At 35.6% G+C, this 26764-nt stretch overlaps 1 protein-coding gene across 44 annotated transcripts in view; it reads right to left on the bottom strand.

Moving 5' to 3' along the window:
• CLASP2 (cytoplasmic linker associated protein 2) overlaps positions 1–26764 on the bottom strand; it is a 146022-nt gene that overhangs the window by 23949 nt on the left and 95309 nt on the right. For 5 of the 44 annotated variants that reach the window (XM_063157438.1, XM_063157484.1, XM_063157719.1 and 2 more), the window contains 13 exons: positions 25677–25700; positions 22862–22879; positions 20840–20941; positions 20677–20703; positions 17722–17748; positions 15661–15831; positions 14643–14750; positions 10916–10978; positions 10137–10243; positions 6791–6814; positions 6089–6333; positions 5469–5532; positions 280–443 (listed from right to left, as the gene is read on the bottom strand). In XM_063157438.1, coding sequence (XP_063013508.1) covers positions 280–443; positions 5469–5532; positions 6089–6333; positions 6791–6814; positions 10137–10243; positions 10916–10978; positions 14643–14750; positions 15661–15831; positions 17722–17748; positions 20677–20703; positions 20840–20941; positions 22862–22879; positions 25677–25700 — 1144 coding nt within the window. The remainder of the gene's footprint in view (positions 1–279; positions 444–5468; positions 5533–6088; positions 6334–6790; positions 6815–10136; positions 10244–10915; positions 10979–14642; positions 14751–15660; positions 15832–17721; positions 17749–20676; positions 20704–20839; positions 20942–22861; positions 22880–25676; positions 25701–26764) is intronic. The other 39 variants (XM_063157494.1, XM_063157570.1, XM_063157736.1 and 36 more) reach the window with 21 other exon arrangements.

The following is a 26764-nucleotide window of genomic DNA, read 5'->3' as shown; positions in this document are numbered from 1 at the left end:
TGAGACAACAAACATACCATGGTTCAAGTGCACATTTTGCAATCAGGTAAGTGGTATCATATTAATTGTTCAGCACTGAGGACTCGAACCCTTTCAATTAGGAGTCATTTCACGAAACCAAAATGCTGAAGCAATAAGGTTTATTTAAGTTTCAAGATCTCTATAAGCTGTGCATTTTTCCAGAAATCAAACAGCACACACACACACAAAATAAAAGCAGCAAAACCCTTGAAAATAGCTAACAAATTTGTTACTATTACTTTTTAAAGTGCTCATTACCTTGTGACATCAAGTGCCTTCTGAACTTTTGCTTGTACAGACCCAAGCAAATCAGCACCCATTTTTTTCAACAGCTGTGTCAGCAGTACAAACAGCCAGTCCTGCAGATCTTCTTTATGGACCTGGATGAAGTCGACCAGGGTCTCCAAAAACATACTGAACACCTACAAGGCAGAAGAAGATGGAAAGAGGGTAGGATGGGGCAAAAGAGGAAGCGACACTGACGTATGCCGAACTTACAAACGAAGAAAGCAGTAAGGGAATCAGAGGCAGAGAAAGGCAGTGTTTTGCAGCCAAGCGGGAAAAAAAGAAAAAAAGGAAGGAAAAGAAAGAAATCTGCCTTGCTTTTTCATCAGATTTTGATGTAAGAGTACTTTGGAAATGTTAGCTGACTTCTGTAGAAGTTTGACAATTAGGTATTCCATGCAGTTTCGTCAAGAAAAGGAATGCTTACTGTGATGGCTGGCGCAACCTCAATTTTTCCAGTAAAACTTTATTTTTTACCCTCTCAAGCTTTATCATTAAGTTGATTTGTCATATGCCTCAAAGACTACAAAACCACTTTCTTTTTAAAACCAAAAAAGCTGCTAGTTCTTTAGCAAAACAATAATTTTAAATATCTGCATAATTAATTACTGCAAAATGAGGACAGCTGTCCCTTTCCTTTACAGATAATGTGTATAGAACAGAACAAGCTTCTTCTACTATCACAGGTATCCCAACACAAAATTATTCACCACAGCAGGGAAAAAAGGCACAATAGATTTCAGATTGGCAGGTGTTTAAAACACAGAAGTACTTTCATTTTTTTGAAAACATAATATCCATTGTCTTCTTTTCAACAAATAATGTTGAAAAGACTGCAGTAGGTAAAAAAAAAACCAAAACAACAAAACCAAAAGAACCAAAACCATGTATTTTTTAATTGGACTCACATCAGGAAGACGGGCTTTTTTTGGAGGGAAGGGAGGGTGTGACAAATAGGTAACTTTGTTTAAAGAGCTCTTTTAATATATCTGACTTGTTTTAAGTTTTTTCCAGGCCTAAGAGTGAAATCAGGGTGTATACACTTTATACTTCTGTGGCCCATGGGTCTCCTGTTTCTCTGACAAGAAAAAAGTTCCTTCACAATACACACACCAGCACAGAGCTGGGTACAGCAGCATTGCTATGGTGCATAGAGGGTTGGGCAGATGTTGCCTCCTGAGTGTTTATGGCATGTGTGCAAGGCTAGAAGAGCTGGTGCACAGCAAGGGCTGGAACCAACATGTTTCTGCAGCTGACCTGCCTTGCCATTAGGCCAAATTCTGCTGCTTCTGTGAGAGTGGAAAACCTGAAATCGTGATCACACCTCACACAGCTGCACACTCTAGGCCATGGAAGCAGACTTTCTTCCACAGCACTGATGCAAGTAAGGAGGAGCTGGCACAGGCTGCTGCACACCTTCTTTGCTGCGGAAATTCAATCACTTTTCATGACGATCACCAAGTCAGGGAAAGCAAACTCACACCATAAAGCGGAAAAATTCCATACAAATATCTCTTAAAGTAGTGCCTCCAAATTTTCTCTAGAAATAAAAAATAGATTCGGATTCATTTTATCAGGAAAGGTTGGACCAGATCATCCTTGAGGTTCCCTTTCAACCAGGTATTTTATGACTCTTTCAGAATCTACTGGAGACTTGGGAAAAATTTTTAGTAGATATCTTAAATACTGAAAATCTGTGTTAGAAAGAAAACAACACAAATTCCTACTCAATATAAAGCCCATTAGGAATAGCTACTTCAATGAATTTTGCTTTTGGGACAAAGTGTGTTAAAAATTGTGGAAAAAAATTGCCAACTTCTGTGCTGTCTGTGTAGATGTATGTTCAAGTCTAAGGTTTCAAAATTACCCCGCCAGTACTGGGAAAGACTTTTATGTGCAAGACTGGAAACATCTTCTGTCTCAGGCTAAACTAAAACTATACAGAATTTTGTGGCTACAAGCAGTAGCCACAGTAAAAGGACAGAGGCAAAACTAAACCAATATGTACTTTCTGTATTGTAATATGGAGTCTTTGGCTTTCCCAGCCCTAAAGTGAGGGGAAAATATACTTAGGCAAACAAATTCTGGTGCTATAAAGATTACACTGTGTGTGTGTGTGGTGGGGGGTCTCACAAAATCCTTCAAATTGAACTACACAGCAGAATTTAAACCTGCACCTGTTTCTTTGAGTTTGCAGACACTGACACACGTGGCTTTTCCATTAAAACATGGCAGCCTAACAAACTGCTTACAAGCTCTGACTTGATGGAGTAATACAGACTTTTTATGACACTTCAAACATGTAAAGTGGCTTAAACTGAAATCATTATAAAGTGAATTATGATTCACTATGGCTAAAATACTCTGAAGATCCTGTGCTCATGTTTCAGCTGTTAGAAATACACATAATTGAGGATTCAGCTTTTTTTTAAAGCTTTGCTTCATTTTAGATTTACCACGGAGAATGTTTAGACAAAAATAAGGAAAGTAATTTTGCTGCATTAAAAAAAAATTCTCAACATATCATTTTGTCTCAGCATGAAGAATTTAAGAAGGCTGAAAGAGCATCTAAGGTAAAGGATGAATTTGGAATGGAAAATGGAACTCAAGCACCTATAAGTTGAAGAATGTATGTGGATACTACAAAAATTGCACTTTCTGTTTTTATGATGCAAACTAAAATACTGAAATCAACCATCTAAAGTTGAAGTCATAATAATTTGACAGTGGAAAAAAATAAACAGATATGGAAATAATTATAAGTGTTCTACCTCTAAAGTGAATTATTTCAGATGTGCCAACCACCACAATACAAAGCAGGAATGCATAACCAAACAATGTCAGCTAATTAGTAGATAAAGCACATCTCGAAATTTTACCACACATTTTACTAATTGTTTATAGCATTTTATGATTGCAAAAGGCTTGACACTGCATGAACTCTTTGGGGAAGAAAAATAGAGAAAAGGGGTTAATTGCACATTCATGCAAAGTAAGGTTAGGCTTCCAACAAATACCGAACCAACTTACTCTCTAAAGAGAGTTCCAACACAGGGGACAGCATGCAAAACGAAACGAAAACAGAACAGAACAAAACAAACAACAAAAAAGGGAAAAAGATAAAAACACACAAATTAGTGGCCATCAATACGACATTCCTGTATGGAATATAAACCAAAATAAAACAAAAAAGGTACTTCAAAACTTTTATGACAAATTTAAGTAATTTTATTGGGATACCCAATTTAATTTTAAAATAAACACTTGGCACGTCCTTTAAGTCATTCTCCCATTTTCTCCTCCAAATATTATTATTCTCTTATTCTATGCAATTCCCTCCATCCAGATATCCTGTTAAAGTAAACCTTATAAAATTCCACAAAAGTGATGACAGAGTAATTCCTACAGACACTTGAGTAGAGTTTAAGATGAGATTTATGTAGGTGTATATGTGTGATTAAAAAAAAAATCACAGCTGATGAACTCTTATATTTAAAGGGCTCTCCTGATAACATATTGATAACTATTAATAGCTTTGCAACACCAAAAAGCAGGCAAGGTTTCAGGGATTGGAACAGCTGTACCACAGGTCAAACACAGGCCAAATTTTCTTGAAGCTACATTATTTCATATCATAGTGGCTAGTAAACAGAACAACCAACTGAACAAGTCAATATAACATTTTTAAAGGCTTATTTAAAAGGTAAAATGCTCTTTTATTTCTAGCTCTGACATATACATTGCTACAAATACTATTATCACAGAACAAGCACAATTAAACCAAGCTGCTATTAACCATTTGGTCATTACTTCATTTAAAAAGTAAACATTCCAACAATATTTCAATATTTAATATTCTTTCCTCTGCTTTTTATGTAATTTTTTTTTCTTTTTAACTGCTTGGTTTAGTCTTTTCTTCTGGATTTCTGCAGTATGTGATCAACTTTAATGCCACGTTGCTGTGGGCAGTGCAAGTTATTTCCAAAATATGTGGTGTCAGAGATAGCAGCTCTCACTTTTTCCAACAGGAAAAATAAAGAGGACAGATGAACACTAAAGTTAACCTGTCAAGACCTCTTATCACTCTGAATTTAATTTTCCATTGCAGCAATAATAAAGAATTTTACATATTTTTAAAAACGTGTAAAATGTATTGCATAATCAAAGTAGTTTTTCAGGATTCTTCTGGGAAAAGTCAATACTTCTGAAATAATACCCTATTATGAATTCATCTTTGTAATTTTATCAATTCTGAAATACCGACACAAAGTGGGACATGTTATACTCAACATAAAAGACACCACTTCATCCAAACAAGCCTATAATTAAATAAAATATAAAGTTAGGTACTTTTTTTATATTATTACATTTATCAGGATCCTTCCTTACCTGCATTCCTTCTGCTGTGAAAAACTGTGATGTTTAATCAAGTTGTACTAGTAACCCACTTCCCACAAAAACTGTAAAAATACTATCATGCAAAGTAACTCACTTAAAAAGATTTTAATTGTCTTAAGAAACAGAAGCATTCTTTTCCTTATTGTATCATCCATACTGAGTCACTACCTAAGTAAAAGTGAATAAACCATCACATTTTCTTTTATACCAAAGTATAGTCTCGTTATGGAATATTTTAAAAATTATGTAAAAATTATTCACCAGTCTCAACTGGCAGCCCTATCTACGAAATTCATGGAAGGTATCATAAGCTATGATAATACACAATGTCCTAGAAAATAAGTAAATACACACTTGATGTAGTTTATCTGATTATGTATGATTTAGTCAGACAACTTTATTTATAACTTAAATTACTGCAGAGCCTTTTCTTCTCATTGAGAGAAAATCTATACTTTTGTTGAAGGGGCCTCTGTAAATAACAACCTCTTAAAAACACAGATTTTCAGCACAAACTCTTGAACTACTTCAATGCATTTTATTTGACATTGACCTTCACTTTATTTCCATGATCCTGCAGAAAAAGGGTGGAAAATTATCTTGTTCAAAACTTCAAATTAAATTAATTGAAATCTGATACCATTAACTACTCTTGCTTGGGAAATTTTACATAGGGAAATATCACTGACGTAATTTACCATAACTGCCTTTCTTTTAATTTATGTTTTCAGAAATTTATGAAAATAAGAAAAACCTACACATACCTTACTGTGAGGATCAGCAAACATTCTTGTGAAGATCTCACACAATCTTTTCAACTCAACACGACTGTCAAAATGACAACAATACATTAGTCAACTCCCCTGCTAGTTCTGCTAGAACACTAATGCATAGCAATCAGTGAAATCACTAGTAAATCTTGAATCAAATAATCTAGTAAACTAGGTTTTGTTTGAGACATGGATAAAAATGTAATAAATTTCATCTAAAATGAGACTTCAAACCTCTTCAAGTATCTCTTTTAAACTGTCTCATGTATTATACCATATTTTTGTAACAGCGCAGATACTGAAAAAAGTGTTCTTAGTAGAAAGTAGTAAACTATTTCTTCTGAATAAATATCCCCAAAATTGTAGTAATAATAAAAAAAGGCCTTCTTTTGATAGTAGATGGAAGCATCTTATGAACACTCTGTATGGCAATAATTCTCTATTGTGTATTCCCTACATCCACTAGTATATAAACATACACTAGTAGCCAGAAGTGAGAAAAGCTTCCTTGCTCCTTCCCCCACCTTACTGTCACAGACACACCGCGCCTTCCCTCTCCCCTGCCTCCCACCAACACTGAAACAAGATGTTTCTCTATTGGGATGCCATCCTACCTTAGAGTTCTCTGGTTCTTTAGCAAGTTCTGCAGGCCTAGAAGGCCTTCTTTCCTCTCTGACCAGTTGGTGCTGGCACAGCGGTTCAGGACCTCAGCCACATCTTCTGTCTGCCTCATGTAGGTGGGGATGCTCCCGTTCCTGGAGCTGTAGGACCTCTCTGAACAGGCACTTGATGCATCACTGTTGGCATCATCATCTGAGTACATCCCGTACGATTCGTATCTTCTTCGCACGGGCTTCTTCTATTGTACAGAGACAGCCCAGATCAGCACTGATCCTCACAGGGATAATACAACATACCCATAGCGGGGCATAAGGCCAACAGTTCCAATAACTGGCGTGACCCCTACTCCCTGCAGTGACAAATGGCTCCAACCATTCAGCAGGTCAAACCAAGTTAATGAAAATATTCTGAAGTATGGCTTACATAATATTCCAAACATAAACCCAAAGCAAACGCAGAGAAGACATACGTTTGAGGAAACATTTAACTTTAGGTCCTTTTCAAGAACCCACAAAATTGCATAATGGGATGACAAAAGATTGTTGCAAGTTAGTTATTTCACTTCATAGCTTTATATACATTACAGAATTTAAGAAGCAGAGGTCTACACAAATTCTGACATTTTAACTAATTTTGTATCAAACATGTTAATATCAAAATATTAAACTATTAAAGAAGAAAAATAGTTTCTATACCTTAGTCCGTATGTCTCCTAAGAGCTGTTAGCAGTAAATTATTGAAAAGAAACAGAAATTGAGAACAGGAAGGTAAGGCATGGCAGCACTGTGAGTAATAAACTTCCTGCCACTGGACAATATATAGTCTTACTGTAAATTTTGTTGTTAGCTCTCTGTGTCTGATTAGCACATTGTCAAGATGTAGTTTGCTAAGTTTCCATTTCCAGTAAAGTATTACATATCATGGGCAGGTTGTTCACAAAGACTTCTCTCTCAAAATTTTTGTGTCTTATGTGGTGATATTTGAGCATGAACACACTAACTTAACACATGCAGGCAATTTTTATTTTACAATCAACTTTAAGTTAAGGACCAAACCTTGATTTGAACTATTTAATATCTAAATTTTGTCATTGCAATAATAACAGTCAATGTTCTACAAAAAAAAAAATTGATTACATAATGCAAAATTCCAAATTTCCTAAAATAAAAAACAAGCCAACAAAACAAAACACAACATACCAAAGATCAGAAGGGGGAAAGAACAGCTATTTATCCTAAAATGAAAAAAAACCACACACCTCTGCAAAACAGCTCTTGCCATTCAAACTCTAGAGCTGAAGTCAGCATTTAAAAACTCAGTTTCATTACATACTCAAAGAAGCAGTAGTATAAGTGATCATTTTCCCGTTAATTACCACTGCCATCTGCACAGGGCTCTCATTTTTAACCATGGAATAACTTCAAGGATATCACAATACCAATCACTAACTAATCAATACAACAGGTAACAAGCAGGCTTACTGTCAACAGAATGAGCATAAATACATGTGCAAGAGAATAACTGAAGGGAAAAATCACAGAGATGTTAAGTGTTTTGGAAAAGATACAACATAAGGCAAAAATAAAAAAACTTTTCAGTAAATGAATCTGAAATGCCAAAGATGGTACTAAAGTAAAAGACAAAAATATGGAATGACTTCCATTATTGCTGCATTTTATATAGCAATATTCAAAAGAGATCTTAGGCAGAAGACTGACACCTCTTTGGCTTCACCATCACTAAAATTGGCCAAGTATTTTTCATAAAATAAAACAGAGAAACACAATCTGGAATATTTTTGGATTTATATTACATATGACAGGACTCTACATTCCACCATTCAAAAATACCACTATGAGTGTGAATCTCCAGTCTATGGTAAAACAGTAAGAGTGTTTATTAGCAGACTTCCATCTACATGGAGCCATTCGTACAGACAACCTGTACCATTTAAAGCATGGCAAGGAACCAGGCATGCAAGTGCTACAATAATAAAATTATGTTGCTCTTGATCCTTCTCTGTAATGTCAGACTCTAGTTAAAATATACTAATTCATTTTCCTCTAACATTTCTAGCAGCATCATTTCTCTGAAGAAGCTTTATTGCTTCAACAAAGCAGGACATATTAAAGCCTCAAGAGCAGTCATGGAAAACATGATTTTCTCCTCAACTTCTACTCTTACTAGATAATTTGCCCAGCAAATTTGAAAACTAGGAGGCTGCTAAAAGTACTGAAGATACTCTTAGTGATGCACTTGTGTGGAAAGGACCATAGCACATGCTTTCCAGTTATAGCCAGAAAATTTCCATGTTCCATAGACTGTTTTTCTACTGTTCCCTATTCCAAAATCCAGACTGAATTCCAGTTTACAAACCAGCATTAATGCTGAAAACATTTAGCAAGTTTGTAATAACAGAAAGGGGAAAATGCACTTAACTTCACCATGACTTCCTATGCAAGACTTCACAGATATTCTGATCTGTACACCAGTGAAGGCACACAAATTTTAAACTAGTATGTCAAGAAAGAAGTATTACCTAAGAAATCAATAAATAGTCATACTAACAATATGACAGAGTTCTTCAGAGTTTGAAATTTTGTTTCTTTCTATTGAGTTATATCTGACTGTAATTTAGAGTCTAATTTGTAGTTTTTTACTAACTTTTAAAATAACAGTTTTTCTTAAACCAGAGAAATAACCATTCTTTTAAAGCATTCTGATAACTAGAAAACAGATAGTTGCAAGTATTTAATGAGATGCAAATAGCATACAATAATTGATAAAAATGTATCTGATTCATAGCATCAGGACTTTAACTGAGGATTTCAGCTTGCTGATGTAAATATCAGAACAGCAAAATACATCATGTGTTCAGTTTGGCTTACAGGGGCAGGAAGGCAGAGGAGCCACAGCCACCTTTTTAAAGAACAACACAGCTTAAAAAAGAGAATAACCAGTTTTAACTTAGTGTAACGTTTTGAAAACAACAAAGGAAAACAAAAACTAAACTTATGAGATGCTACGTGCTGTGCTGGTTTTGGCTGAGCTAATTTTCCTGACAGTGGCTGGTGTGGGGCTGTGTTCTGGATTTGTGCTGAACACATGGTTGATAATATAGAGAGGTTCTGTTATTGCTGAGCAGGGCTCACACAGAGCTGAGACCTTTTCTGCTTTTCCCACTGCCATGCTGGCCAGGAAGCTGGGGGTGAATGGGACACTGGGAGGAGACACAGCCAGGACAGGTGACCCAAACTGACCAAAGGGACATTGCAGACCACGTGACATCATGCTCAGTATATAAAAGGAGGGGAAAAGGGGGAAGAGGAGGATGTTTGAAGTGGTGGTGTTTGTCTTTCCAAGTCATTGCTGTGTGTGATGGGGCCCTGCTCTGCTGGAGATGGCGGAACACCTGCCTGCCCATAGGAAGCACTGAATCAATTTCTTGTTTGGCTCTGCCTGGGCGCATGGCTTTTGCTTTTTTGCTTTCCATAATAAACTGTCTTTATCTCAACCCACAAGTTTTCTGACTTTTACCTCTCTCTGACACCAGTGGTGGGAGAGACAGAGTGGCTGTGTGGGGCTTGGCTGCCCAACCATTTTCTCTCTTCAGCATCAATTTCACTTGCTGTCAGACAGAAAAACTTTAAGTGGCACCCCGGTGTCTGGTAAGCAGAGGGCTTTAGCTATCATCATTCCTAGCTCTAACAAGCCTTCAACCTATCCTGAAATTTTTCTGACTGTTGTGAGAAACTGCTGGTCAGTTCTCCCTGCTCAAGTGGCTCCTTAGGCTACTCCAACACAACAGACCAAGACTGTTTCCTGTCTGCCATGAAAAAAAGCATGCTTCTCAAAAGTTAACACTTCTGTAGGGAATGAAAACTCCAGTACTTGCAGCTCCAACAACTCAGTTTCTTTGGGTTTTTTTCCCCCCGAGAAGCCAATAAAACAATAAATTACAAGTTCTTCTGCATGCTAATGTACAGGAATCAAACACCTGAAGAGCCTGTAACCCACACAAGGTAAGTGTGTGATTCTTACCAAAGCATCTGCTACTGCCTCTTCCACGTCAGAACCTGTGTTCAGGACTCGCATAGCACTGACTGAGGACGATAATCTACTCGACTGACTAATTCCAAAGCCAGTACCTGTTACAACAACAAAAAGAAAGACAAAGAATTCCATCAGAATAGAAAGCTGGGATGTAAATATCACACTCACTTATAAAAACCCAAGTAGAAGAAAAGCATTTGCTTAGCATTTTTAGTAAGTTATGTAGTGGATAAAATAAACATTTCCATTCTGAAGTCTATGGCAGCACAGACAAAAGTAAGAATTCAAGTAAAAAGCCAGTCACCTAAAAATGTTCTGTTCCAACATCACATGGAAAAACCCCTATAAAACGATGGTTTTATCTGAAAGAAGTTTTGCTTTTTTAAAAATTAATGTCTTCTTCATTTTGGGTTTTTGTTTTCATTTAGAAAGAAAGCAAATACAATAGGAAGACTATTGAGACTGTTGATTAGAAAACTACATGCATAAAGGATGCTCTACAAATACTAAAAAAAATGAAAAACTAAAAAAAGTTTTTCTGCAAGTAAAAAAATGTTGTTAAGGAAAAAAAGGATTAACATTGGAGGATGAGGGTGGAGACAACATCTAGCAACATAAACACATCTATCTGGATTATTAAAACCACAAAACTCAAATTAATATAAATAGTGCTTTCTAAAACTGAACTATGAGAATAACCAAGTGGGTGGGAAAAAAAAAATCCAGGATGACTGCACAGATGACAGCAAAGGGTACTCATCCTTCACCTGTGGCCCCATAAGCATCAGGAGCGTAGAGGGCACCAGTGGATCTGGAGTGATGTCTGGAAGCTGCAATAACAGGATTAGATAAACCCTATCTATGACCATGGAATCACAGTGCTGCAATAGCTGCTCAGGCGAACAAGAGAGTATTTATCAAAAAGATTCAGCTTAAGCACAAGAAACTGAATATTAAACAGAAGCAAAAATCTTCAGAGTAGTTCTTTGATTATGCCAAATATGATTATATAGGTTTATGTACACTGGACATTTCATGCATATTTTTTTTTTTAATTTACAAGATTAAGAGCAGGGTAAAAGCAAGTACGTTTAAGTTCAAAGAAGAAAAGGTGCACAGACACACATGCACACACTCACACACAAACAGAATAATCAGAAACAGCTAAAAAGGTATCAGTCCACTGACACTGATCTTGCATTGTGCACTTAACTAAATTCTGTGTGCTCCAGTCAGAGCCAGAGCTCACACATCAAACACTATCTGCAAAAAGTGGCTCCTGCACGAACCTGCTGTGCTGGCAGCTGACAATTTGTACACACTTGAATTCTTGCCTATGTTGCAGACAACTCAACCTCAGCAAAAACTCAGCACTATGAAAATGAAGTTAAATATACCCAATTATAATTAAAAGTTTAATATAAGCCAACCAATGCAATTAATAATTCACGTACTTACTATTTCATTTAAATGAATAAAATGTGACGCTGAAACACGTTAGTTACTACAGCTCATTACGATTCTTTAGTTATGACAACTGGAAACTGGAGATCGTTAAGGATTTCTGAATAAAACTGAGTACCTCACTCCTTATGGCACTTGTATAAAACTGCTTTTTTAGTGATTCTCAAGAAGCTGACTCACCATTGCTAGTATTTTCTTTCTTAAAACAAGCGATTTTTAAATTAGATGTGTTTTATACAATTCAACTTTTTTCTTCAGTTCACTTAAGTTAGAATTTTATTGCCACATAAATGACAATTTAAACTTGAACTCAAATGTCTACCCACAACGGCAAAACTCCTAGATAAAATCTTACAATTTAATAAATAACTGTGAAAGCACATATCTTACTCCTTCTGGATATATAAAGTAGCACAAACAGACAAATCAAATTAATCATCCTTTTCTCTGATTAGCAAAGACCATTCAAGAGTCTGATTTGAATCATGTACAGGTGAACCATGGATCAAACAATATTTTTGGAAGGACCTTTTAACCTGAGTGCACTTCCACAACGATCCTAAGCCATGTAAAGATCCCAGAAACAACACTCTGTCTTTACACATTAAGCTCTGCACCCCTTAGATAAGGTACAGTGATGTACTTTATTTCTAACTAATTCTACATGAAGATGTTTGGCTAGGGCATTTAAGTTAGGAATTAATGCTTCATGGAATTCTTGGTTCTTCAGAAAGTGCATCTCAGCATGGAAAAGGAGACAGGACTGAGGATGTCACAACACAGACATCACAGCTGACAGCTCTTTAAATACAAGCATGAATGGGATAAACCTTCCCCTTACTTTCCATCAATGAATGCTGAAAATTACAGGTTCAACTGAAAACTAAAAATTCAAACTTCAGGCTAGAAACTTGAAATTACTCCTGTCCCTACATACATTTGAAATATGCTGGACAAGTTTTTAAGACAGTGAAAAAAAGCATTATATATAGGGTGAAACGTACCTCATTCCAAAACATATTTTCAAGAATATTCTTTGTAGCCCTCAAACTGCAGAAAATGTCATGTATTTACTTTTGCTGTTTCATTTTTTAAAAATATGAATCAAAATAAGACTTTAAATGGACTCACATTAAGATGAAATGAATGATTTCTTAGCTAAAATATGGACATTAAACTGGTCTGATATTTAATGCTGACTATATTTAACAAAAGTAGACACTTCTATATAAATTACAAATCACTTGCTTCTTAATGGCTCTTATCTCCCAGTGTATAACATTATACTGAGATGTGAGATTACATAAACACTTCATACCAATGTATACAGTGAAGCCATTATGTAGCACTTAGGACATTTTATACCCTAAAGGGGGATAAAATCCATTCTATTTCATGTTTGTTCATAAGCAAAAATTTCTGTGCTGACAATGAGAGGCAATACAAATTATATTCCCCTATTCATCCCCATGTCAAGCTGCCTCTAGATACACAGAGCTGAATTTGCCTTATTTCATATGTCACTTCTACCAACAAAACAATGAATGACATTTTAAATCATTCAAATAAAAAGTCATGCTAAAAGAAATTTTCATTTATTCCCATTCCCAGTATAATTTCCTTTTTTTTTAACCAATGCTGGATTCCTATACATATTACTTTGCATTCTCTGTGCTACCAGACAATTCCACCTATTTCACTAGTACTTGTTTTGATATCTAAATTACAAAACTGAACTACATATAAAATAAGAATAAAACCTCCAGTGGCATCTATCCCGAATATCTCATGGTATTGCCTAATACAGACTTCTTAAGATAGCAAGCATTTGACCAATTACAAAATGTAAATCTGATCTTGCATGCATGTAATTCAAATCAAGCTGTAATGCAGCAAAAGAAGCACCAAGAGAGTTCTGGAAAACACCCTTGTTTTTAAAAGAATAGAAGGTACATAGGTACTTCAACACAATCTCCCAGCCATGTTTTAGAAAAAAATACAGGTTTCCTAATGGATCTGGCATAACATCTACTTTTAGTATCATTTCCCAATTAAACAGCATCTGGGCAAACTAGCATTAGTTACTGAAACAGTCTTCACTCACTCAATCTGTACTCTCCCAATAAAACCATGGCTGGCAGGAAGCCCTAACAGATCACAACATATGTCCAGTGCTAATTAGGAGTACAATAGGGTGCCTCAATTTGAAATAGAAATCCGAGATTTACTATTTTCAGACTATGTTTAACAGCCAGTATTATGAAGTCCTTAAGTGTAAGCTACACTGAACAAAGCAAATAAGAAGGACACATACTGAAGACTATTTCAGACAAAGGTAACACCAAAAAGAGATCTGTTTCAGATTCAATTGCACAGAGTTTAATATTACCAAAAGAGCAAAACAAAAACTCAATCAACAAACCCAATATGTAAAAGCACTTTAAGCAAAATATACCATCAACTTTGTAGTAACCTTGCCAAAGATACATGGAGATGGAGATCTTCCCTAATCCTTAACAACACGGTAAAGTAATAATAAATTAATATCTTTATGCCTCATTGACATCTCAGAAACAGACTGAATCTTGCAATTCGTGTTAAACGAATAAGCTGCTGACTATAGCTGAAGGGACATAATTAAGCGTATTTTCTCCTTACAAACTAAAATAATTCATTGACTAGGTAGAAATTTTTGAGCAACAGCTGACCCTGCACTCAAGCACCCAAGCAATGAAAAGAGAAACACGCAATTTCAAAAAAATATCCAAAAACCAGGAATGCCTTTTCAAAATGGCACCTCGACACTGTGCATCCATCACACACCTTTCTAGACTTGGTACTTGAGACTGAGCCTAGCAAAGCCTGTATTTCTGTGTGCAGCCCATTCACACACTGCTCAGTCCTCCATGGGGTAGGTGGGGGGAGAGCCAAAGGAAGGGAGAAGTCGGTGGGCAGCTAGCAGCTAAAGGCAGGGGCACGGATTCGTTAGGGGGCAGGACAGCCATGCACGACGAGGCTCCGAGTACTTACCCAGGGGCGGGAAAGAGCGGACAGGGCTCGTGTCCCTGCTGCTTTCACGGCTGGCCTCCCTGCTGCAGCCCTGACTCACACTAGGCCGAGGAATGCGGCTGCCTCGCGCTAGTATGATTCAGGGTGCAGGCAAACAGCGGCACAAAGGGAGAAGACATAAGAAAAGTTGCAGTTTTAATGCAATTCTGTTCCGCAGTAAGATCAAAGACGCGTTTCTAAGAAAAGACATTGATGATTATGTCGCATTTTAAGTCATAACCTTTTTTACGGACTCTCTTGATTGTGGTGGGTTAGTCTAAGTGTGGTCAGTTCAATGAAATTATTTTTTTGTACAGCTTAAAATGGAAATTTACTAACTCTTCACAGAATGGTTGAAAGACCCGTTGGAAGGGATGGAGAAAAAATGAACAACATTGAGTAATGATTCAGAATTTGTGCTCAAGATGAAGTTAACCAAGAGTAGCACCAATGGAAAACTCCACAGCCTTACAAAGAAGGAAAATAAAATTATGTGGCTAAGATAAAAATCAAAAATACAAAGGAAGACCAGCATCAACATCATTCAAATCAACAGACATTTTTCAATAACGTTGTTTGCAATAAAGAGTAATCTAATTATACTGAGGCTGAAGACATGTAACCTTCATTTTAGCATCACAGCATTTACACATGTGCACACACATACACGGAAGACATGAAGTAATGAAGAACATATTTCCAAAATGGTATTACACTTTCATTCAAAGGATATGGGTATTTTGGGTGTGAAGTGAAAAAAAGAGAAGGAAGAAAGGAGGTGAGGAAAAGAACAACTACAACATTCTGACAAGAAAAACCTCAAATTTTAGCTTCAGTTTAAAACTGTCTTGTGTATCGAAAACTAGTCTCAGAAAACAGCCACATTCTGGGACGTATTCTATGTTTTTCATCCACCTATAATTAAACAGCAGCTGTAAATATCCAGCACTTAAATTAAGAAGGGCTATAAAGAAACCAAGAGTTATTTGGTGACTCTTACCTACTGACAACCTAGAAGGACTAGCTTCTCTACTGCATCCCTGACTTCGTGGGATTTTGCTCCGTTTTTGCGCAGCTGCAGGATTCACCAACACTCTCTGAACTCCTGTGTTCATAGTGGAAAGTGTGGTTGTTGTCAAAACTCTTCCAGGAGACCCAGATCTACTGCCAGCTGAAGGTAGAATGAATAAATATTAGCAACACCACAATGGAGAAACAATCATGGTAAAAAGAAAATAATACCTCAGATTAGTAGGAAGGTGGTGGCAGACTGAAATGATCAGGAAAAACTTACAAGGTAAAAACATGAAACAGAATGCCTTGGTCCGAGTTCTTCCAGTACTGCATACAAGGTAGTTAAAATTACTGATGCAAGGAAGCACTTGACACGGTATTTAGCACTACATGAGCTCAAGAAACCACAATTATTATTTCTGGACTTTGTCAAGAGTTCCACGGTCCCTAAAATGAATGTGTTCTTTTTTTTTAAGCTATGTGGTCTTACTAACCACATTTTCTATTAATAAAGAAAAGCAAACAAACAAACCTGTTGGAAAGCTAAAAGGAGAAATTTTAAACTAGGATTTCATCACTATCCCAGCTCTTCCAATGTAATCAGTGTTAGAGTTAATTAATGATGTAATTTTCCTAATATTTGAAATCTTCTCCCTTGTTTAAATGCATGGTGCCTTCAACGACTATTCTGACATTAAATAAAATATGACAGAAGACAGATTACTCATGCACATTTCTGTGAAGGTTACCCCACAAATTACAGAAAACCTTCAATTAATTCTAAACAAGCTAAAAAAAATTGACTAGGATATATTTAAGTGTCTTAAATTTCTGTTAATTAAAACTGTATAGTACAAAGTACTACAGACGTTCCAGGTACACTATCACTACCAGAAAAGGTGGTCACTTATCTTTAATTTTAATATTTCAGTTACAGAACATTTAAATTCTAAGTTTTTAGCAAAGAACTCATTCTTCCCTAGCTGTAACTAATTTAGATCGCCAGCTGACATTAATATATTGCTTCCAGCTATACAATTCAAGAAATATAACCAAATAAAAAGCAAACCAGAATTTCAATCAAAGACTAATTACATACAAATCTGAACCCTTCATTAATCTTTAAAATACAATCAGGTAACTGTATGACCACAGTGATGCTATCAGATTTACAGACAACATGCAACTTTTCAAGTGAATTTCATGGGTTACTTCTCATGAGACATGTGGAAAAAAAGACACAAGTTGACTAAAGCTTGACTATATGGGAAAAGAAATAAAATCCCAAACAAAGTAAAACATATGCTGGGTGGAAGAGAGAAATCTAAAAAATGTACCATGCATGTACTTTCAGATTCATTGTTTGAATTCAAACTTGAAACGATTATTTAGCAAAATCCCTTTTCCAGACTATGGGCCTATTCAGCAGAAATGATAAATAAAGTATTATGCAGCCTGGAAAAAAACAAGCACAACTTCTATAGCAACAGAAGAATAAGCAAGCCTATAAAACTGCTGTTAAGTGCAAAAATTAAGGGTTTGACAGTTCCCTCATATCAGGGTATTTCAACTTAGAACTGATATTACGATGCCTTTTTCCTGTTTTGTAACTCTTTAAAACAGTAAAAAAACTATGGAAGGTTTCACTGTGGTGCAGACTTGTACATTTTCTTCAATAGGTCAGAAACCACTTGTTCTAATACTTCATTTAATCTTTCTATAGTTTGACCTGCAAAGTGTACCACTGCAGTGTAAACTAACTGAATACAGCCAGAAAACAGCAACACTGGCATACTCTTGTCACTATCACCACTACCAGCAGATCTAAGTGAGCTGAATGATGAAACAAAGATTACTAAAGCACTACCCCAAAATGATAAACCCATCTCATCTCTCCTGCTTTCTACATAAGGAATGCACCCAATTAAATTATGCACAGCATATGGAAAAAAGCCAGCCAGAATTTCTGCTGAATAGGGTCCTGAAATGAGGTATGTCAAACAGGTGATCAAACAATGATGTGTACACAAATTCTGTAGACTCTTACCACCAATGGGGTTAGCAGACTGTGATCCTGAACAAGTGTAAAGGCAGGATTAGGGTAGGGATTTATAATCCATGAAGAGGGAGGGAGCAGAGCAGATTAAAAAATGAATGGCAAATGGAAATAAGAAAGCTTTAGTCATTTCACACAGGAAAAAAAGCCACAAGGGGGTTATGCTAAAGCAGTGCTATTAAGTAGCTTCCACAATTGAAGAATTAAACTCATATGCTATGTACAAAGCAGATGAAGCAAAGCTGCACAAGCAAATTACAATTCTTCAGCTTTCTAATCAACAACTCAACACTGAAGAATTAAATTTCAATTAAGCATGAAACTGTAGCCTGGATATTACTTGAAAAGAATATTACATTGCCAAAAAGGTTCAAGAAGTTCAACAGCTAAACAAAAATTACACACGAGATCAAAACTTTGTTTTTGAGACACAACAGTAAAGGAACTGAGCTGCAGGTGCGGTGGATGACCAAAACAAAAAACCAAATTCACAATGGCATAACTGAAAAGACTTGCATAGAATTCTTTGTTTTCCTCTTTAAAAGTAATCTTGAGTACAAAAGGAAGAATTTGTTTCCACTCAGAAATTCTCTGAATGTCAACTGCAATGCAATTTTAGCAGACCCTGTTAAATTACCTGATAATCAAACTGGAAAGAAGAGGAAAAAAATGTAACCATTTTTTTCCATAGGTAAGAATAAATAATGTGGCATTTAGTTTATGTTAATTTAAAAATAGAAGAGTAAAGGGCTTTTAAAACCCTAAAAAAAATATTTTTTAGTAAAAGCATTCAAATTTGCAAGTCTTTCATAAAATGATTTTTGAACAAAAGATAGCTGCAACTCAAAAATTAACAAAAGCATCTGTGCTAGAGTGGTTTTAAAAAAAATAGCTTAAATCTAGTATGAAGCTATTCTCTCATTATATAAGCTGGGGAACTAAAACAATCCCCTGTATGGAAACATTAAGCATCACGCTTCACACAATGCTGTGAAAATTTTCAGTCACATAAAGAAGCATCACCCAAATAGCTGGCATACAGTGCCTGAGAATTCTCCTTCGCCTGTCCATTTGTATTTGCCCTGTTTATCTTCCTTAAAACATCTCAGAATTCTTGTTCTCCCCCACTGACAGGTTATAATGAGCTATTTGAAGCAATCAGTTCTGAACAGAAGTAGTAATAAAAGGCTGTAAAGATGTATTCATGCATTTAATTTTCACACATCATCACATGTAGTCAGATCTAGTTATCTCAATTTATGTCTTCAGACATTAATACTGTGTAAAAATGAATTTTAAAAACCAACCCTGTCATTATTAGTAGAAAAACTGGAAAGGCCTAATTCTGCTTCTCTGGATATAGATTTATTTAATGTTATATGGCAGTGATCATCACTAAAGTATTATATTGCTACCTAAATTTATCCCCTTCCCCAGACATTTATCAAGCATCTTCACTTTTTACAAATTTAGCAAAGCTATTAAAAATGCAAAAGTATTTTCAAAAAGCTTAATTCCAAACTTTCCTAAAACTAATGAAAAAATTGTTACAGACACTGCTTATAGCTTTTCACAGAAGGGAAAAGGGGATTAGAAGGAACTTTACCTTCCCTCCCTCTTAAATTATTGACATATTTTTTGTTTATGGTACAGTGTTGCAATCTGTAAAACAAGTTTTGCAGAACTTTTGTCCCAATGACTCATTTGAAGGCTCTCATTTCACCAACATTTCTGGGACTAGAGCATTGTCAAAGCCCTTAGGGGAACTTCTTCTACTGAATTTTAGTAGTAGTAGTAGCAGTAGTAGAATTTCGGTAGTAACTCCACTGAATTTTTAGTATGCTACATTTATCTGTACACATTGTTTGAAAGCTTTATTTCAGAAAACCTGCATACACTAGATCAGGTTTGATCCAACTGTACTTGTTGGGAAATTAAATTATGGCAAGTACTCTAACAGGAAAAAACCAGCTACTACCTGCTTTTTTAACTTCTAAAATGATTCTATTTACAACAGATGCAGTCATTGCTATGAAGACAAATGCTTCTGCCATTGAAGAAATTATTAAAGGGTTTTATTAAAGAAAGTGGATATGGTTAGTGATAGCAAAATAACTGTATTGAAAATTTTAAACCTGGCAAAATTTACTGTTTTAGAACATTAGATCTGACAATTTATACAAGTGGGAAGTTAATTTTAATTTTAGTGCAATACAACATTATTGTGCATCTGTCTTCTTTTCATTAATTTAGTTGCATTTCACCTAATCAGAAAAAGATAAGAATCTGAGAATGCTACAGAGCTTAGTCAGAAAATGTCTGTTGGAGACCTAAGATGCGTGGCCGAATTGCTGTAGGTCCGCCAGAGCCAAGAGTGTGAGGTAATCAGGTCTTTTTAATTAACGACCAAGTGCTTGGCTACATCTGCAGTGGTTACTAAACACGCAGAGAAAATTACTGTGGAGTAGCTGACACACATTAAATTCCTTGTTTTAACCCTCTGACTTAACACAAGCTCAGTAACTGATTGTAACTTGAGGAGTTAGTATTTTTTCTTCAAAGAAGAGTTAAGTAAAGAGCTGTAATTCAAAAAAAGGAGTTTATACCCAAGAGCTACAGCAGTGCCTAGCCTAAAGAAAATGGGTATTTCTGGCTAAAATAAGACTATTTTAAAAATGGAAAATTAGGTCTCTCAGGTAATTGCCTTCCATTCTTCTCTATTACTAGTCCATGTTTACTGGTGCTTCATGTTGAGGAAGTCAGAAAAGGGGGGAAAAGAATGTTGAGAAGTTATAATTGAAGACAGAATTTAAAGATAGATTTCACTTCCTGCTACATTATCTAATTTAATTGGCAAACTAAGATCTAACCTAATATTTTGTCCAGAGAAAACATGAATCAGAAAAGCATGCAAATACCACTGATCCAAAACACTGAAAAAAATACCTTCATTTTGGTCTGGCGATGATGAACCTAAGGCACAGAACAACAACTCAGTATGTAGCTTTTTTTTAAAAAAATTAACTTTGACTGTAGCCATTGGTCAATGAATTTATGCTTAAGATTTGGCCTCTTTATCAGGTATAACTAATAAACAGAAAATACATACGCTGAGATTGTGACACCACTTTGGTTCTACTCCGTCCTCTGGAATCTGTTTTAGAATTTCCAATACCAACGGAAGGGGTGGAGAGCTTTGATCGTATACGACCTAGAAAAGAAAAAGGGCATTAAATCAGTTTTTCACAGTCATGCACAAAGCAGAGCATCAGTAGTATTTACTAATATTTTATAAAGTTTCTGCATATAAAAGAAGCGCAATGTAACTCAACTGGTGACAATTCGCTTGGGATAATTAGTAGAAATTTGAACACCTTAAGGAATTTAATAGCTGAGGAAGCAAGATACTTCTCCTCTGATGCTACACGTTTCATCAAACAATTTGCACATTACACCTTCAACACCCTGGACTGGCTAGCTAGCTCTTCCTTCCAACATATATATGTCAAGTACATTAAAAAAGGGGAAGTTTACTCAATACAATGCAATTCAAGCACTAATGTTGCTGTATGAGGTAGTATCTTCTCATGATTACTTGAGCTTCTAATTCTACTTTTGCTGTCATAAAACTACAGATTCTGAGCTTTCTTCCTAACTTCACTCCTATCTTAAGAAATCTAAATATTTTTCATTACTGAAGATTCTACTGTTTTCCTGGCCCCAGTCATACAGACTTCTACAGGATTTCCCAAACCTTCTAGAGCATTTTGCAGACACTAAATACATTCAAGTAGTTCTCATGACAACATGATATAAAGAAATACTACTTTCCCCACTAGACAGAAAGGCCAAGCAAGAGACAAATTACACTAAGTATCTACAAATAAAACAAGATTCACTTTTCCCTAGAATGCCAAATGGCAAATTCACTTGGGTTTGGTCAAAGCTTTCTGCATTGCTAGTCATGTTCCTTGTAACATCCAGCATATACAAAGAAATTACAGAAGAAAGGAAGATCCCAGTTGTCTGAATTACAGCTATCTGAAAGATCATTCATAAAAGAAAATAGTGGTGTTGTATACTACATTTCCCAAGCCAACCTCTCAAACAGCAGCAAACTGAAATCACAACCAAACTCATGCTAACCATAATTCTTCTAAGCTGCAAGAACAAATCCCAATAAGTCTCTACAGGGTGGATCTAGCTCAACAAGCTCTACACTTTTAAACACAGCATGATTAAAATATTTCGTAGACATGCTGAGTCAATAATTGATCTAAAAGAATTAAGTACATAGACTATTATTTAATTCTAGCCTCTTTAGGCTTTCCACAGCAGAATTTGGACATCAACCAAGTTAATATTATTCTTCCAAGTAGAGGGAATAGCCACAGATGAGAGTCTATAGGAAGAGAATCAGGATAAAGGTGGTTATTCACTAAAACAATAGGCTTAGCAAGAACAGTTAGATTAACTAGTGCAAACTCTACTAGTTATCCCCATGCAATGGCAATTGAGAGCTGTGAGACTGCAAGGCATGTAACTGCATTCAGAATTTGGCCCAAAACCTAGGAACACAGAGTGCCACTATTTCAATACTATGTTAAAGTATCACCTGGAACCTGTTTCATTTTTATAAATGTAAAATAAATCAGTTTGTGTCTGTCAGTTAAATGAACTGTTAACTCATTCGGAGTCTCTACATCCATTCACTAATGGCAGGTTTAAATGCTAATAACAATAGAAAATTAGCTTCCAAGTCTCACAGAGATGAGTAATAGTAGCACCTGCTTCCCAGAGCATGAACACATTTGATGAAATATTCTGTGACAAGATTTGCTTTAAAGAATGAATGCAAAATTATAAAGCCCCTGTATTTTCACAGTAGAATGTTAAGCAATGGTACTTCAGACTGCAGATGAGTAATTAAGAATTAAAATAAAAGCAAATGAATTTTAAAAATACATAACAACCAAGTATTAGATGCATAAGCTGTTAGCCCATAAGCCCGTATCTGTTATGAACCTCCACAAAGCCCAAGAAACACCAAGTTCTACTTTTAAAGCTTCATTTCTATCAATGAAAATATGAAGCTGAAAATATTAGCTAGTCTAACAAAGTAGTTTCTTACCATCTTCAGAAGCTGTTCCTAAACAGAAAAAATAACAAAATACATGATATTCCAAACAATACTATGTCTTTGAAATTTCTTTTTGAGATTAATCTTGGGAATCTTGACAAATTTTATCAAGTCAAGACAGCTAATGCTTTTATGTTGCAACTCCATAACTGAACTGAAGTAAAATAATCAAGAAAATATCCATACTACACTGAGAGCAATTTACAGGAACAAAATGCACATCACTGCCTTTCAAACCACAAGAAGTTCAATAGAAGAAAATTACAATTATGAGATCAGTCAAAAAATTACATTTACATATCAAAACAGACGTTAAAAATACTGTAATGCAAGCTCTTCTGAAAATATGAAACATACTGTTATACATAACCTCAGAGAAAAACACAGACACAGTGTTTCCCACACTGGACAGTGATAATTTGACAGGAACTGCCAGCAAGAAGGATTTCTCTGAATTAAGCCTGTGATTACTCTGAAGATACACATGCACAAGATCAAGTCTTGCTCAGAGACATGGAAGGAATATGAGCTTGCTGAAATCAGATCACACTTGGACAAGTATGCTGAGCTTAACAAGGCTTGATTTTTGATAATGTGAGAGTCAGACAAACCTTTCTCCCATCAGTGCCTAGGAACTGATGGGACCCTGCCTCATCAGCAGTCCTTCCTCTAAGTTCCTCTGAAACAGATCTTATTACACAATAAAATGCATACTAGTAATGATAAAAATGTGAAATGCCCTAAAAAAAAAAAATAAATCAAAGGATACTTCCATTTTTATTTTCACCCTCTACCATTTCTGCCTTGCAAGACAACTACAATGATGAAAACATCTGTTAGCGTCTTTGGCTAGCCTGAACTCAGTCAGATTTGCTGGGAAAGTTTTCTCATGTTACAATATCTTCACAGAGCTATTTTTAAAAACTCCCTCTAAAAAACTAGTTCAGTGTGTATTTCAATGCTCTTCACAAAAATCAGTTACAGTAATATGTAGATAGGAGTGCCTCAAAGTACTGAGATAAAATTTGCCGGTTTGCAAAAACTCAAAACCAAACAAAAAACCAAACCCCCCAAACCCTGAGCTACCTCTCCAAATCCAACAGTCTTGCAGAGATGGATCCTGGAAGGCAGATCCTATGCAACAACTAAGACAGCCTAAGAGACTCCTAAAAGCTCCTAAAAGGGGTGGTTCTGTTTCTCGTTCCTCTCAGCCTTGTGCTACCACCTGGTCTGGATGGCTAAAGGTTCACTGGCAGCTCCAAAAGCTAAATAACAGTATTAGTCACTTTTATGAAATCAATTTTATGGAGTTTGTTCACCTACAGTCATCAATAATGGAGTATCACAAGGTGCTAACAAAAGAAGAGATAAAAAATATGTGGACAAGGTTAGTGGGCAAAGGAAACATGATTAGTTCCTCCTGGTGATGGTTAGATCAGAACAGCTGTATCATACAACTACAGCTGGACAGCTGAGCTGTTTTCATTCCAAACGCAGATCATATCTGGAGATAGCTTCTAGAACAAAACCCCAACCTGTTAACTGATCAATTTTAAAGCACTTCCCTTGCTCCTTTAAACAGAAATGTGCAACATAGCATTAGTTGTGACTTCTGGACAGAACAAAAGAAAAAGCCTACATGGCCCTAAGAACCTTTATTTCTGGTGACAATGTTCAAAGCTCATAACTTGCTATAAATAACAGCTATAAACAAACAGCTATAAATAAAGCCTACTATATGTAGCCTAAGGAAATGTAATGTGGAAATAGGCAATACAGATTCTACTATCCTGTACAAACGCTCCTCATTTTATTAAACTAGTCTTGACATCTTCAGCACTCAAAACCAGCTCCAATTATTTCAAGAAGCATCTGTTTTGAAATTATTCAGGATTCTACTTTCTTACTCTTTTCACTTCTATGAGATACATTTGCTTCCAATAAGCTACTGATTCTTCCAAACATGCACAGTTAATAAATACATCACACAAAATATTAAGTAAGCAGCAAACTTATTAAGGACTTGTTAAGTGCTCCCAAGCAATAAATTAGAACTACAATCACCAAGCAGCAGGCTGGGACTGTCACTTTATTATATGAGAAGCATTATTTGCACACACCTGAAACAGACAATTGGTATGAGAAGCTTGAAGCTCAACTGTTTTGCAGTCCCACTATGTGTTTATAATAGAGTGAATTAAGAAAAATCAAGTGCTAAAACTTAGGTGGGACACTTGATAAGCTATTTTAACATGTAAGTCTTCTTCACAAATGATTCTTTAATAGAATTACATTTTACCACAGAATTTAAAGGCACTTAAAATTATGTAGCAAGCCTAGATTTTGATAGAGGAGATTTTTTTGGTTGTCTGCTTTTTTCATACTTAAGTGGTCAAGCATCTTCGGCTCTCCCACTGCTGTTCTGCTAAGTCAAAAAAATTGACTTCACATGTAAAACTATTGAATCAAGTGGCACTAGATTAATTTGAAATGCATGTATTTAACTAGTTAAAATCAGCATGTAACAATTACAAAACTGCTCTGTAATTAACAGAGCTTCTTTTAAAAAAGAGGGGTAATGTCAGATTTCTGTTAAGGTTTCTGTTGCTGATACAGACCAAACATTCACAAAATTGACAGATACAGCAATAACCACATAAGACATCAAGATTACACAGGAGTTAATGGAAACAGCACAGTAATTTGTTAATGAACAGACAAATATATTAAACATCAATACTTTTACATAAAAGACACTTTATTAGATATTTAATAGAATTAGAGGACAGACTAAATAATTTCTTACCATCCATCTTGTCAGAAGTATCCTCTTTGTTGAAAAAGCAGGCAAAGAAACATGGAAAACTTAGTGTGTTAGAATAAAGGTGTTCACAGCAGAGTCATAAAACATTAATTGAGGAAAATACATTAATATTAAATACAGCAGACATGTTTATCTAATTAATGCATGTGTAAGCTACCTTAAGCAAAGTTGGTTTTGCAACTTTGCGCGAGGTACAAAATTACAAAACAGAGTACAAGTACCCTGCACAGTGATATTGATTCTATATTTCCCAAATTTGAGAAAACCCTTACCCTAAAACATTTATAAATGGTTTCATTCTTGGCGCAGTTACTGAAGCATCAGTACATATGTACATCATTACTGAACCATTTATTTATATTTCTTATTAAATTTGCTTCTGAGCATGAAGTCCCACCTGGGGTAAGGGACAGGAGGGAAAAAAACAGCACAATTAAGACAGAGGACAAATGAGAGAAAGTTTCACTCTGTTTTAAAAGCATTAAATATTTACCAGTTCAGCTGGAAGGTAGGGCATAAATATTCTGACAGTAACAATCAAAATTAAAATATTTAGCACAAGACATATATAATTACAGCTCAGGCCTCCTCAACAAGGACATTAATACTTAAGGATGTCAAAGATAGTCAACATTTAAAATAACTAGAGAATATCCTCCTGCTTCTAGCATAGTCTTTTAATAAATCATAAATAAGCAAGAGTTCTTGTATTAATAATGAAAAGGGAAGAGATGGGTGAACACAATTATGGATCACTATGCTTATAAGCTTCTGGCCTTCTGAGGCTTTAAATTTGGTAGCTGTGTAAGCAAAAGGTGGATGTTTCTCTGCAAGCCAGGCTGAAAATAAATTCAAGCTCTGGGACACAATGTCATTTATTTTGGTATTGACTGCAACACCTAAAGGGAGTGGAAAGCATTACAGAAATAAAGTAACAGTGCCTGGGCCTTTTCAGACCATGGCCAGTATTGGCTTGATAGTTCTGTCATTTAACTTTCCATATTTGGGCTACTATAAATAAATCCCTTAAAATGGACAGAAGAAAGAACTTCACAAATTAGCCCATTATC

The sequence above is a fragment of the Melospiza melodia genome, chromosome 1, assembly GCF_035770615.1.
Source record: "Melospiza melodia melodia isolate bMelMel2 chromosome 1, bMelMel2.pri, whole genome shotgun sequence".
Lineage (NCBI taxonomy): Eukaryota > Metazoa > Chordata > Aves > Passeriformes > Passerellidae > Melospiza > Melospiza melodia.
Note: the sequence above shows the minus strand (reverse complement) of the source record. Positions and strands in the feature narration are given on the sequence as shown.